The 15,831-nt window shown below is 43.8% G+C and overlaps 1 protein-coding gene and 1 non-coding gene across 2 annotated transcripts in view; both read right to left on the bottom strand.

Annotated features, from left to right (window-relative positions):
* The window catches only part of LOC124619421 (mitogen-activated protein kinase 1), a 378,544-nt gene that overhangs the window by 19,424 nt on the left and 343,289 nt on the right, over positions 1-15,831 (bottom strand). Inside the window, exons 5-6 of the mRNA XM_047145795.1 lie at positions 13,681-13,797; positions 3,404-3,760 (exon numbers count right to left, since the gene is read on the bottom strand). Coding sequence (XP_047001751.1) covers positions 3,404-3,760; positions 13,681-13,797 — 474 coding nt within the window. The remainder of the gene's footprint in view (positions 1-3,403; positions 3,761-13,680; positions 13,798-15,831) is intronic.
* Trnas-uga lies at positions 14,223-14,297 on the bottom strand. Its single transcript has one exon. It is a non-coding gene; the product is annotated as a tRNA-Ser (tRNA).

The following is a 15,831-nucleotide window of genomic DNA, read 5'->3' as shown; positions in this document are numbered from 1 at the left end:
TAAATTTTGGTGTTAGAAAGTATTTTCTGAAAGGATCTCTCTGGATTCCAGCCTTCTACAGAAGTGAAATGTGGGCAGCACACCATACAGACTGAAAGCGAGAGGTGCTTTTGAAATTTGGTAATGTCGAAGAATGCTGAAGATTAGATAACTAATGAATAGATACTGAATCAAACTTGGAAAAAAATTTCTAGCACAAATTGACTAATAGAAGGGAAAAGGTGATACGACACATCTCGAGGCATCAAAGACTAGTCAATTTGGTAATGGATGGCAATGTAGGCAGTAAAAACTGTAGAGAGAGACCAAAACTTAGCTACAATAAGCAGGCTCAAATGGATGTGGGTTGCAATAGTTATGCAGCGATGAAAAGTCTTGTGAAGCATTTACTGATGTGAATATTAAGAGTTACAGCAAACTCCTCTTTGGACTGAAGATCACATTAGGGTAGGAAAAACAAAAAGTTCATGTGGACGAGGATCCAGTATAAAGAACCTCACCGCTTGAAGATTCGCACAATACAGCCTCTGTGGGACACATGAAGATAAACAACATGTTTTGTGCACACCTATAACAACAAGCTTCTACATATTGGGTTCTTAAACAGAATGCGGTTAGTAGCAATATAACAAATAATTAAATTATGTCACGTCCATGTCTATACATTATTTCTGTCTGGGGTTACCAGTCAGAGTCAATGCCAAGTACTGATCATTTGAAAGACATCCTGCATTTCCTAAGAAACGCCCTGTGTCCTAACAAAAGGGCTATGTACCAACTTACCAACACACCAAATATTCATCAATTTGTTTAGTCTTGGTCCTGTTGTCACTTAATACCATCCTGTCCAAAGAGAAACTGTAGGAGTCCATACCATAACACTTAATAAATGAATGAATGAAGTCTCTGCATACTAGACGTTGGATCTAATGCAATGCAGGATGTAAACAATCCCTGGGAAATACCATTATCAGAAACTTAGATTGTAATGGAACTGCCACTACAGGCGGCAGTTTCAGCCCAACCACTTACCTTCTATTCTATTTTCATTGAGAAACAGAGACAATGAAGTCTTACTGTAATACACAGTAACCATGAATACAGGGTGTACATAAAGTCTGGGAAAACTTTAAATTATTTATTGCACAAAATCCAAACATTGTACAGATATCATACATATGTCATTTTGAAGAGAAACACTGAAAGTTGTTCCCCCCACTCACATATACCGCCACAGCGTAGTGGGTAATTTGCCACATCGATGGACCAGCCATGCTACAGAAGGGGAAAGCTGTTTCATGAAATGGCCTCCCCGATCACCAGATCTCACTCCATGTGACTTTTTTCTGTGGGGATACATTAAAAATCTGATGTATGTACCATATCTACCAAGTGATGTAGCGGAGTTCCAAGAGAGAACATGGGAAGTGACCAGCGCAGTCGATGATGCCGTGCTGGGACAGGTATTCCATTACCGTGTTGACGTCTGCTGGGTTGCTCGTGGTTTGCTTATCAAACGTTTGTAAAAAAAATTTCAGAGTTTCTCTTCAAAATGCAATATGTATGACATCTGTACAATGTTTAGTTCTTGTGCAATAAGTAATTGTAAGTGTTCCTGGACTTTATGTAGACCCTGTATTACCCTGCCTGCTCCAACAAGCTCTCATTAACAAACAAAAACAGGAGGGTCACGTGATATAAATCAGACATGGTCTAACATAAGCAGTCAGTCTGACACAGAGGACTGACCTTACCCTCAAAACTTTATGTCCAAATTTTATTCAATAAGAATAATGATCTCAAGTATAAGTAGTTTTTGCCACAAAGATGGCAGAAGTCCAATTTAACGAGTACAAGCAGTGAGCCAAATATCTGATGGATTGTCTTATGTAAAGCAACAGGCACATACAACATGAAGTTTCTGTTCTTAATTTCTGTTTCTTTACAATGAAAACTAAACACACTAGAAATGCAAACAACAGAACCGTCTCTTAACAAGAACTACTTAATGAAGTAAAACCAAAAATCTTTCTTTTTGTTATGAACTGTTAAGACAGATAACCCAGTACATTTAAACATTTGTTTACTCAATTTCGGCAATGCGTGTCTCTTCCACATCAAATCTTGTAAACAATTTAGGAGCAGGACTTTCTTTTGTATGGAGTCACTGAAACTATCAGGGCGATTCAAACAAAACTTTTGGTCTACATATGATCTTTGACACCAGCTGGCCCTGCACGAGACATGCTGTATCTGCGAAGATAAAAACTCACCAGCCAGTAGAGGTGCAGAGTCATCATTAACTGTGTTCCAATAGTCCAGTGGTTAGATGCATGTGCTGCACTGTAAACATTTGTGCTGGCTGCTACAGTGTGTCACTGAAGTCTCCCGTGAACACACCAATCAGGCCAGTAATACGTGTACATAACAAAGGTGAGAAGGAAAATGTAGGGAAAAATATATTTTCCTTCTCATATTTATTAAGCACACACATTACCAAATCTGACCAACTGGTCATATGGGGCTTGGGCAGCATCCTGTGAAACTTGTCACAATCACTTCAACTGCAGTGCAAACTATTCAGCTAACCACTCGGCTCCCAGATCGCAGTTATGTTGACAAATTTCATGCCTCTACTGTTTGGTGAGCTGTTACCTTTACTGCTAAATTATTTAACATTCCATCACAACTTTCTGTACCATATTTGTCTCCTAACTGTCATTGGAGTGGAAAGAAGAATACAAAAATTAAGACAGTATTATCTTGTCATATTTTCTGATTTTCTTGCACATTATGAAACCACTACTCAATGTGGGTTGATGACTGATCTGTGGTTAACAAAGGATATCTTACATAAAATGAGAAAGTACCCAGATGTATGACCTAGAACTATAGTTAAAATTTCCCACGGGATCTCTTGATATTCTGTGTTTCTTAGAAGACGTGCATGTTTAGGCACAGTACTGCTACATGTCACATATATAAAAGAAATTTTGTATTCCTGAATCTAGAAAATCAGATAATTTATTAAAATATGTTTCTAAATTTTGCTTTCAATTTACAGGCATTCTCACACCTTTTTCACATGCTTTACGTCACTTAAGAGTTTAGTTTTAACAAGTTTCACACACAAATACAATATCCATGCTGAACTTTAGAGGAGGCAGAAATAATTTTTCAGTCTTCAGCTGCAGATGATGACTTCTTGTAAAATGTCCACACCACACAATATGCAATACCATGCAGCCTACCATACCATACTACTTAGGTTACGGTCTTACACTCTCACCTCTCTCACACTCTCTCACCCCTCTCACACACTCTCTCACCTCTCACCACACACTCTCACTCTCACTTTCACTCTCTTTTTGGCAGTACACTAAATGAAAAAAACTGTACCTACCTCATCAGCTGGATCATAGTACTGCTCAAGATATGGATGCGCCAAAGCATCTTCAACTACTATCCGATTGTGTGGATTAAATGTCAACATTTTGTCCAGCAAGTCTAGTGCTTTGGGATCAGCTGTAGGGAATAACTTTGTCCATGGAACTTTTGGCTTAAATGGCAATGACTGGAGGTAACTGCGAGCTTTTTCATTTATGATACATTCAAGGTCTTCATGTGTTGGTGATCCCAAAACTCCCAGGATGTGATTAAGCTGATCTAGATAGTGTTTTCCAGGGAAAATGGGCCTGTTTGATAGCATTTCTGCTAAGATGCAGCCGACGGACCAGATATCAATTGATTTCGTGTAACCCTGTGCAAAAGAATTGGAAATTATCAAACATTTGTACAACAAGTATTTGAAGAATAAATTCCAAAGAGGTAAGAAGTTTAAAATATTCTGTGAAAGCTCTTTTAAAAATATAAAATTGTGGGAATTTGTTGGAAATATTACCATTTAAAATCTAAAAAAAAGTGGACACATTATTTTAATATTCTAACCAACAGAAAGCTATACTTACCACACACTGGCACAATATCAACACAGGTGTTACGAACAAGATGTTATCAAAAATAATGGGAATTTTTTTTTTTTAATTTTTGTGGGTGTTACACATCCAGTTCTCAATTTTTTGTTATTCTGTTATTACACAGATTCCTGATGTATGTTTGAATTTCAGCTGTTTTGAGTATTTAGTTTATTGTTAACAGTCAAAAAGGTTATACATATTTTTGACTGCTCAGCAAATTTTTACTTCTGAAAAAGACAGATCAAAGAATTTGCATCACTGACAAAACTGTGGAAGGATAAAGAAAACAGTTCTGGGAAACTTTCGAATCACCATCAGACAGGTTGCTGCTGATGTCAGCATGTCCTTTGCCTCGGACCAAACAATTTTTCAGATGTTTTGGGAACGAAACAAAGCAAGAAAGTTTGTTCTGAAACTGCTGAATTTCTCCTTAAAACAACATCACATAGATATTGCTCAGGAATTGTTGTATGAAGTTTACCTTGATCCAAAACTAGTAAAGGTTAAAACAGGTGACAAAACATGAGTACAAGGGTATGACATCAAAACCAAGGCTCAATTGTACCAAGAGAAACCGCCTAAAAAGCAAAGACCGAGGGGGAGGGGTGAAAGTTCTTTCATTGTTTTCTTCGATTACAATGAGAGAGTGCATCATGAGCTCCTGCTTTATGGTCGTGTAGTCAATAAGGAATATTACTTGGAAGTTACGCTCCTTTTGCATGAAACTATCCGAAAGAAACAACCAGAACTGTGGAAATTGCATCACAATAATGCTTCCACTCACATCTCACAGCCTGTCCGTGATTTTTTGGCAAAAAATAAATAAAATCATTATGTTTCTACAGCTACTGTATTCACCGGACATGAACCCTTGCAACTTCTTTCTGTTCTCAAGGCTGAAGAGAAGCATGAAAGGACGTCGTTTTGCCACCATTGATTAAAGTAAAACAGCATTGCTGAAGGAGCTGAAGACCATAACAAAAAGTGAGTTTCAGAAGCGCTTCCAAGACTGGGAAAAGCAGTGACACAATTGTATAACATCTGAGGGAGACGACTTTGAAAAGCACAAAGCTGATGCTGATGAATAAATGAAAGATTCTTTAAGAAAACCAAAAATTCCCTTTACTTTTTGGTCACATCTAGTATGTTAACTGCTCTGTAATCTACCAAGATTTAAAGGCACAATTTTAAATGTAAGAGATACTAAAGTCAAATTTCCATTCAAAACATTCCGTTTTTAAATGGAAGATTGAAAGAAAACATTTTTCTGTTGTTAAATTCTCTGGCAGATAAATCTGTGGCTGTCACAGCCTACAATTTTTCTCTATTTTCCCCACAGCTGCTTAAATCTTTACTTATACTTACTTCACTAATGAAATTATTACATGTTTAAAGATATGACAACTCCTTTGCAATGATTATTTTTGTGCAGCATTGGTTGTTATGTCTAAACTGCTGACTAGTTTGCAATTATTATCTATCTTAACATTAGTGACTGAATCCATTAATTAAATTGGAGATTCTTCCCCCACTCCATCCCCACTCTTTCTATAAACCAGATTTTGATTGTTTTTGCTTGGACTTCATATCAATACCATACAGTAAAGTTATACTTAATTTAAATGTTACTGACAATAAACAGGAGATAAATGTGAAGTGATCTGTAGCTTTGTGCCTGAAACTGGTTTAAAGAAATCTCTAAGCTGCAAAGAAATCTTCTGAAAAAATGTAATTATTTGATTCGGTAATCACTGCCCGTAGGCAGGGTCATTAAGAATGAATGACAGGATCAGCAATATAAAAATTTATAGAATTTGCATACAGCAGAGTCCCATTAATCCCAACTAACTGGGATCGGACCTTGTTTGGATTAGCGATTTTTTCGGTTTATCATGCGTTACGGTGACAAGTTTCTAGAATTATATATACCAAGCAAATATGTGAGTACACCATGGGAACAAGTGTGGGAACAATGGCTCACTCTCACTCCCTGCCCTTCTTGCTGTGCATTGTTGAGACCTTTGTAGTGTCTGAGGTCAGTGTACTGCCAGTTGTCTCGCAAAGTGCTTGGTTATGTTAGTTATCAATCGCTGGCACGCGTAACAGTTGTATTGTTTTCATTCAGGTGTAGTGGTGTATGTATTTTCGTAATGAGTAAACGGAAATATACAATGTTAACCCTCAAAGAAAAACTGAATGCTTTAAGTGGATAGACAATGGTGAAAATGTAAACTGGCAATGGAACTGGGTGTTGGTAAAGCAATCATTTGTGATTGGAAGAATAACCAAGTGAAGCTTGAACAGTCCTGTGCAACGTCTTTGGAGGTGTGTGTGTGTTTGAGATTTACGGGCGCTAAACAGCGGGGTCATCAGCGCCCAAACGCATAAAAACAGGAACACATGCAGTGAAGGGATTAAGACGTACAGCGAACAAGGGGAACAGCTAAAAGACACAGACCTGACGCAGTTCCAAATCCTCACGTACAGAGGCAAAACAAGAGGAGAAGGAGTGCACTAAAAAAGGAAAGGAAACACAAGGAAGGGAGGACAGAAACCGAAGGGAAACAAGGAGGTATTCGTGACTGGCGGACCTCTTACCTAAAATCTGGGTGAGCCAGTCATCCAGCAGCACATTAAAACCCTCTCCCTAAAATCCGTGGCAACAAATTGGACAGGACACAAAACCGTAAAACCTTCACCACAGACGATGCGTCGTCTTTCAAAATAGAGGGCAAATCCGGTGGCAAAGAAACCACCGCCCTCTGGTCAGAGAATAAAAGACAATCAAGTAAAATGTGGCGGACAGTAACCTGGACGCCACAAGCACTGCAGATTGGGGGATCCCCCCGCCGGAGTAAAAAACCATGTGTGAAGGGACTGTGCCCGATGCGGAGGCGAGTGAGGAGAACCTCATCCCGCCTGCATGACCGGGAGGAAGTACGCCATGGCCGCGTGGTGGCCTTCACCAGACGCAGCTTATTTTCACCGACTGCCAGCCACTCCCCTTCCCACTGACGCATAACGCGAAAACGCAGGAGGGAGGTAACAGCATGGAGGGGGACGGCACATTCAACAACGTCAGGGAGGGAACATGCATCTTTGGCAGCCACATCCGCCAGCTCGTTTCCCGTAATACCCACGTGCCCCGGCACCCAGCAGAAGGAAACCTCCTTCCCCTGCCGCTGCAGGTGGAGTAGGGCATCATGGATGTTCTGGACGACCGTATCCGCTGGGTACAAGTGTTGCACAGTCTGAAGCGCACTCAGGGAGTCAGAACAGATGAGGAACTTACGGCTGGGGACACATCTCATCTGCTCCAATGCCCGCAAGATCGCAAACAATTCGGCATCAAAGATGGTAAACGCCGCAGGAAGCCGTAACTTGACGAGTCGATCAGGGAAAACAACAGCACAACCAACAGAGTACCCCTGTTTAGAGCCATCCGTAAATACTGGTACATGGTCGGGATGCTGGTTTAAAATATCAGAAAATAAGGAGGGAAAAACAAACGCAGGAGTGCAGCTCCTCCGGTACTCCGACAAGTCTAAAAGGACGCTGGGCCTCTGGAGCAACCAGGGAGGCAGGCGAGTAAAACCTTGTCGTTGGGGGGCCACACGCTCCACACCAAGGGACGCAAGCAAATGCTTGGCACGAATCCCAAATGGTCTCGTTGCCCTGGGACAACTGGAAAAGAGACGTTCCATAGGCGGTCGGGCAACGGTAGGGTACGCAGGGGAGGTAGGACAGGCAAGGAATTGACACACCCGTCGCACCATGAGGAGTTTCCGCCGGATGGCGAGCGGCGGTTCCCCTGCCTCAGCACACAGGCTGGGGATGGGACTAGTACGGAAGGCACCAGTGGCCAGCCTGATACCCTCATGGTGTACTGCGTCAAGAACCTTCAGATACGAAGGCCTTGCTGACCCATACACGGTGCAACCATAGTCAAGACGCGATCGGACGAAAGCCCTATAAAACTGCAGCAGACGCGGCCGATCTGCTCCCCAGGACCAATGGCTCAGACACTTCAAAATATTCAGTGCCTTCAGGGCCCGCACCTTGAGGTCTTTAAGGTGAGGCAACCACGACAACTTTGAATCAAAAGTGAGGCCCAGGAACCGCACAGTGTCGCTAAAAGGAAGAATGGTGTCCCTCAGACGCAATTCAGGGGAGGTAAAAAGATGTCGAGAACGATTAAAATGAACACACACACATTTGTCTGCAGAAAAGGTAAAACCCGTCTTCGCAGTCCATGCCTCTAATCGCTGTATCGTAAGCTGCAACTGCCGACTAGCAGTGACAAGACTGGAGGAAGAACAGAAAACAGCAAAATCATCCACAAACAAGGAGCATTGGGCAGGACTCCGGATAGTGGACGTGATACTGTTAATGGCGACGGCAAAGAGGGTGACACTTAAAACGCTTCCCTGAGGAACACCATTCTCCTGCACATACAAATCAGATAGCACATTACCAACCCTATATCGAAAGACGCGGTGGGAAAGAAAGGACCGAAGGAAGATGGGGAGACGGCCACGAAAACCCCACTCATGGAGTTGATTGAGGATATGGCGGCGCCAAGTAGTGTCATACGCCTTATGAATGTCAAAGAAGACACCGGGACAATGCTGGTTACGGAGGAAGGCCTGCTGGATGGCCGCCTCAAGCAGGGTCAAGTTGTCTATAGTTGAACGACATCTCCGAAAGCCACACTGCGAGGGGCTAAGGAGCTGCCTGGTTTCGAGCAGCCAAACCAGGCGACGGTTGACCATGCGTTCTAACGTCTTCCCGACACAGCTCGTCAAAGCAATACTTCGGTAACTGCTGGGATGCGTTCGGTCCTTCCCCGGTTTGAAGAGGGGGATCAAAATCGCCTCCCTCCACGAGTCAGGGTACGTGCCAGATAACCATATCATATTAAAAAAAGTCAGGAGAACTTCCTTGGAAGGCAGTAACAAGTGCTGCAGCATGCTGTACCGGATTTGATCATGGCCAGGCGCAGTATCATGAGCCTCAGACAGGGCCGAATCCAGTTCCCACATTGTGAAGGGGCAGTTGTAGGGTTCAGAATTTGGAGACCGGAAGTCCAAGTGACCCCTCTCGATGGCAGTGCGGTACCGGCAAAAATCCGGATCGCAGTTAATAGTAGCGGTAGAGTCCGCAAAATGCATGGCCAGTGTCTGGGCAATGTCTCTCGGCGCCGTGAGGAGACTTCCCTGATGCAGCAATGCCGTGACAGGTAGCTGGCCGAGTTTCCCGGAAATTCTCCTGATGGCTTCCCATACTTTCGTAGAACTAGTGGAGCGGGAGATGGAGTTCAAGAACGATTGCCAGGACCGTCGTTTGCTCTCTTTAACCACTCGCCGCGCCTTGGCCCTTGCCACCCGAAAGGCCGCAAGATTGTCAGCTGAGGGACGGCACCTGAAGCGGCGCAGAGCTGCACGGCGGGCTCGGATAGCTGAGCGGCACTCAGTGGTCCACCAAGGGACAGGACGCCTCTTGGGATGACCGGATGACCGTGGGATTGACAATTCAGCAGCATGGGAGATCACGGCTGTAACATGGTCTACCCATTTGTGGACGCTGGCACGGTGTTCCAAAACAGCCAGTTGGCTGAAAAGTGTCCAGTCAGCCCTGCAGAGGTGCCACCGGGGCGGTACCGGAAATGCCATAGCGACATCCAGGAGGCGAATCCAAAGGGGAAAGTGGTCACTAGAATGGAGGTCAGCAGCAACCTCCCACAGAGCAGAATCCGCGAGTGCTGGAGAGCAAAAGGAAAGGTCAATAGCTGATGACGACCCAGAAGCAGTACAGAAATGAGTGGGAGCACCAGAGTTGAGGATGCACAGTTCTTCAGACATCATGAGGCTTTCCAGAATGCGACCCCTGGGGCAAGTAGTCGAAGAGCCCCATAAGACATTATGAGCATTGAAGTCCCCCAGAAGAAGAAATGGGCGGGGGAGTTGGCTAATAAGGTCTGCGAGAGCCTCATAGTCTATCGCATCCTGAGGTGGTAAATAAAGTGAACAGACTGTGAGCCTCCGACCCACAAGAAGGTCAACTGCAACTGCTTGCAAGTCTGTAACGAGAGGGAGCTCGGAGTAGGGGTGCATGTCACGGACAAAAACCGCAACACCACCCTTTGCCCTTTCCCCCGTCAGATCATCTTTCCGATAGACGGTATAGCCCCGTGAAGAAGGAGCATCAGTGGCCCGAAAATGTGTCTCTTGGAGACATAAGCACAAAGGGCACTCTCGTACAAGGAGCTGTAATTCGGCCACATGCGTCCTGAACCCATTCAGGTTCCACTGTAATATGGGAGCCAGTGATCAGGGGGGCTGAACTCTCACCCTGCCTCTGTGCTTTGGAGGAGAGCCCGTACTGGCCGGAGATTTATTCCTGGGGCGAGAAGAGCGCCCCCGGTCGACGTCAATGTCCATCAGCTCCGATGACGACCCACGGGAGACGTCAGACAGTACGATGGCCTCGTCATCGGACCGACCCTGACTAGTCTCCGCAGGTGGCAAAACCTTCAGCTTCGGCGTCTTCGTCTTGGGGGGCTTAGAAGGCAGAGCCTTGTCAACAGGTGGAGCATTACTCGCCTGGGCAGAAGGCCCCATATGGGGAGAGGGAGGAAGTAACCCAATGTCAGCAACCACAGCCTTGTCCGACGTGGCGGGGAGAGCCGCAGGTTGCAAAACAACCGCAGCAGCACAAGTGCACTGGCAAATGCAGGTATTAGTGCTAACACTAGCAACCTCCGTTTGCGTAGCAACAGTGGCCATTTGTACCGGTTTTTTCAGAACGGAAGCGAAAGATGTAGTAAACACAGGAGGTTGCATGGCCTTAAAGAGCTTCTTGGCCTCACCATAGGGGATGCGCTTAGATGTTTTAATCTCCTGTATCTTCTGTCCGTCGAGATAGATGGGGCAGACCCGGCTCCAGACGGGGTGACTCCCAGAGCAATTCATGCACTTCAAAGGTGATGAACAATCAGCTCCTTCACGGGCAGGCTGACCACATTTACCACAAGTGGCTATCCCATTGCACCCCAACGTAGTATGCCCAAAGCGCTGACATTTAAAGCAGCACATTGGGTTGGGGAAATATGGCCTAACTGGCAAACGTAAGAACCCCGCTTTAACATGCTCTGGGAGTCATGGGCAACTGAACGTGAGAATAAACGAGTCGGATTTGACTAGGTCCCCATCGACTCGTTTCATAATATGCTGCACGTCAACAATACCTTCATCAGCCCATTCAGATTTTAACTCGTCTGTGGGGATATCCACCAGGTCCCTACATGTCACAACACCCTTACTGTAGTTCAGAGTGGAGTGAAGCTCGGTCTCGATAGCGTACTCACCGAGACAGGTTGCTTTCCGAAGAGAAGCGACTTGACGGGAACTAGATGTCTCAACTAACAGAGTCCCATTGCGCTGTCGCTTCACAGATTTAAGTGTTCCTGCAATTCCCTCAAGACCCTTGTGGATGTAAAAGGGAGAAACCCTCTCAAAGCTACCCTCCTTCCGTTTAATAATCAAAAACACATTCTGATTATCAGCATGTGCTCTGTTACGACAGTCTGACAAATCTCGATCAACACTAGGCGCTGGAGGACTCGCAGCACGAAGTCGCTTCTTCGATGGGGTGTGTTTTCCTACCAGTGGCCAACCCAAGCCACTGGTAGGGGGAAATGTAGAGGTCGAAGGGTCCATTGCGGTCCCACGAGCAGCTAGGGAACTAAAGGTCCGCTCAGACAGGGCCCCGCATGCCTGAGTAAGCCTAATACAACTGGGGTGCGGCAGGTGCCCCAGAGGTTGCCCGCTTGCGACTGTTCCACCCCATGCATCTCATAGGCGCGGAGCACACCGGAAGATTGAGGGGTTTTTAGAGAGGTCGGCCTTCCTCGCAATCCAGGCGGTCAAGCCAAGATTACCATTCCCCGCAGCACACAACATTCCACCGCCGCGCCATACGGTGGTCGCTGAAGCATGTCCGGGGGTTACGGTGACAGGAGACTGGCGGCGCCGACCAGTCCCCAGCTCAGGACCCCGGGGTCGCCAAGCCCGTACTCAGCAAATGAATGCTGAGCCCCTTGGGGCAACGTCTTTGGAAAAAACACTCTAAATCTGGCAGATTTCCGAACAGTCCCAGTACGATAAAGTGGATAAAGCTCTTTTACTTGGATTTATGCAGGAAAGAGAAAGGGGAACTTCTTTGAGTGGAGCACTGGTTCAGGAGAAAGCTGTTTACCTGAACAAGTTAATGAATGGTGATGAGTCTTTTTAGTGCGAGTACGCGTTGGTTGGACAGATTCAAGAAATGTCATGGAATCCGTCAGCTAACAATTACTGAAGAGAAGGTTTCTTCTGTCAGTCATGCAGCAAAGGAATACTTGGGTGAGTGTGAAAAAACGAAAAAGAGAGGGAAAGTATTCTCCTCAACAAATTTATAACGCTGACAAGACTGGCCTTAATTTTAGGGCATTGCCAACAAAAAGCCTGGCATCAAAAGCAGAAAAGACCATGCTCCTGGTTTTAAAATGTGTGAAGATCGTGTGACTTTATTAGCATGCAGCAACACTGCTGATAATCACAAGCTGCCTTTAATGCTGATTGGGAAATCTACTACGCCCCAAGCTTTTAGAAACTGCAACATAAGTCCCTGCCCGTATATTATCGAAACCAGAAAAAGCATGGATGGATGGTAAGCTGTTCAAAGAATGGTTTCCCGGCCAGTTTGTTCGCTCTGTTCAATGGTTTTCTATGGAAAATCATTTGTCTCCCCATGCAATACTTTTGATTGATAATGAGCCATCTCACCCCAGCACTGAGGAATAATGTGATGAAGAAATTGTGGTGAAGTTTCTGCAGCCAAATGTTACCCCACTTCTACAGCTGATGGACCAGGGTGTACTGCAAACATTAAAACATTTATAGAAAACAATTTTTAAGAATACTGATCCAAGATGATATCATTCCTCTAGTGGACAAAATAAAAAAAAAAATGCCACTGTGAAGGATGTTGTTTATTGAACTGCTGAGGCATGGCAGAATATTTCAGAAAATACTCTGAGAAAATTGTGGAGGAAACTGTAGACATCTCTTGAAGAATCTAGTGAAGGAGACATAGATGAAAGGATGGCAGCGGATGGAGCATGTGTGGAGAACCTTACTGAAGCTGATTTAGTTCAAGACCAGGAAGAAGTGGACTGCTGTGATGGAAGTCACAATGAGCCTGAAAGCGACAAAGGAGAGCTGGTGCCACACAGTGACTTAGCAGAAGCCCTTGACCTTGCGCTACGTTATTTGGACCAACAGCCCACTGCTACACCTGCTGATTTGATGTTTATTAGACAATGGCACAACTATGTGTCATATAACAGACTGTCTTCATTACCCCCAAAAAATTGAGTTTTTGTCATCTAAAAAGTAGGGATCAAATGTCCGCTGTATTTTAGTAAGTTTGACAGCTTTTCTTTCATTGTTATGCATTGTTTAAACCTAATGTTTTCTTGCCAGTTTTTCTACTACATGTTTACTATACTGCGTAAATTAAAATAGTGTGTATGTACAGCAGTTTACCACACAGTTTTTCATACTTAAACTAACATTTTTCCACGTTCGGATTAACCAAACATTTGGGTTACCAGGGTCAGATTAGTGGGACTCTGCTGTAGGAGGTTTTTAAAATCACATACCTTCGAATTAAGCATTATTTCAGGTGCTCTATACCACCGTGTAGCTACATATTCAGTAAGAAATCCTGTGTGGTCATGATCAGGATCAGCTACCCTTGCCAATCCAAAGTCGCATATCTGTAAAAAAAATAATTAACATTTATTTTCATACATCAACAAATCATTGAAGAAATTAGTATCTATTGCAAGTGAAATGTGTGGCTACATTTACAGAAATGGGTTTGACAGTGTTGACTGGAGAACTCTATGAAATTATAAAGGTAGCGGGGATTAAATACAGGGAGAAAAGGCAATCTAAAACTTGTCCAGAAACTACACTGCAGTTATACAAGTCACAGGATATGAAAGGGTGGAAGTCGTTGAGAAGGGAGTGACATGGTGTAGAAACCTATTCCCTGTATTATTCTATTTGTACACAGAACAAGCAATACATGAAACAAGGGATACATCCGTTAAAGAACTGAAGGTCAGAGAGAAAAAATAAATGCTTTAAGATTTGCCAATGCCAATGCCAATGAAACTTTCTGACAGATTAAAACTGTGTGCTGGACCGAGACTCGAACTCGGGACCTTTGCCTTTCACAGGCAATTGCTCTACCAACTGAGCTACCCAAGCACAACACATGACCCATCCTCACAGCTTCAATTCTGCCAGTACCTCGTCTCCTGCCTTCCAAACTTCACAAAAGCTCTTCCGCGAACCTTGCAGAAATAGCACTCATGGAAGAAAGGAAGTGCTTGCGTAGCTCAGTTGGTAGAGCATTTGCCCGCGAAAGGTAAAGATCCTGAGTTCGAGTCTCAGTCTGGCACACAGTTTTAATCTGTCAGGAAGTTTCACATCAGCGCACACTCCGCTGCAGAGTGAAAATCTCATTCTGCACACTGTAGTTCTGTTAGAGGTGGTAAAGAATACAGCAAATCAGTTACTCAGAACGAATTCTGTCTTGACCTCAGGTTTTAAATTGAACATCAACAAAAGTAACAGATTGTAGCTGAATAAAATAAGGTGATGCAGAGTGAACTACATCACAAAATTATAAAGTAATTTCCAAAAGAATTTGTGAGGAGCGTAGCCTTGTACGGAAACAACACTTGGATAATAAGAAGTACAGAAAAGAGGAGAGTAGAAGTTTTTGAAACATGGTGCTACAGAAGAATACTTTCGATTATATGGGATTAGACAGAAAGATCATCAGGTAATGAAGCAGAATCAGAGTTGAGAAAAAAAGAGAAAAGAAATTTTTGGTACTACATAACTAACAAATAGAGACAAGTTGACAGAACATATCCTGAGCCATAAGGAAATAGTTAATTTGGTAGTGAAGGGAAGTGCAAGGATTAATATTTGCAGAATGAATGCAACAACCGGGTTCAAGTGGACGCGGAGTGCTGTAGTAACACACAGTTGAAGAGGGTAGCACAGCTGCATCAAACCTAAACACCAGCCACAAACAAGAAGATATAGTTTCGGGAACAATGAAGTTCATTCTGTACGTTATGATGTATCATGCAGCGTAACTTGCTGTGACAGTGCGAGAGAGAGACAAAGATGTTGTTTATTACTCTGTGGCGGACAGCGCTCACATAATTATTCTTAGGATATAGTTTTGTTTTGTTCTTGTTAAGAGTAATTTTAGTAGAGGAGAGCCATTCTTGTGATGTAAAAAATCGACGCCATCGCGAGTTTTTGTTTCACATTGTAAAATATAAGTGCATATGGAAGGAAATCAGTTAATAGAACAATAAAATATTGTTTATTTCAAGAAGGTACGTCTTATTATACACCCAGCGATGTACTGCTATTGTGATTTACTAATAAACACCAGTTGAGAACAGTTCCGACGGGAGCGTTCAGTTCTAGTGAAATAGTTCGATGCTTTCTTCGGAAAAGAAGTCACTTCATGGATCATTCAAATCCACAACAGTAACTGGACATTTCTCAGAACTGAAAGCAATCTGATTGCTATGCAACAGAGCCCCGAAGAATATTTCTCCGTAGTTTGGTTACCACTTTCAGCTCAACACGGTATCTGCAGCATCTGGAGCAGATTTCTACAACAGCGGAAGCGTGTAATCGCCATCAGTTTCACACACCGCCCTGTGTACGCTGTATGTATTTACCCACAACAGTGAACATACAGTTACTCACAC

The sequence above is a fragment of the Schistocerca americana genome, chromosome 1 (assembly GCF_021461395.2).
Source record: "Schistocerca americana isolate TAMUIC-IGC-003095 chromosome 1, iqSchAmer2.1, whole genome shotgun sequence".
NCBI lineage: Eukaryota > Metazoa > Arthropoda > Insecta > Orthoptera > Acrididae > Schistocerca > Schistocerca americana.
Note: the sequence above shows the minus strand (reverse complement) of the source record. Positions and strands in the feature narration are given on the sequence as shown.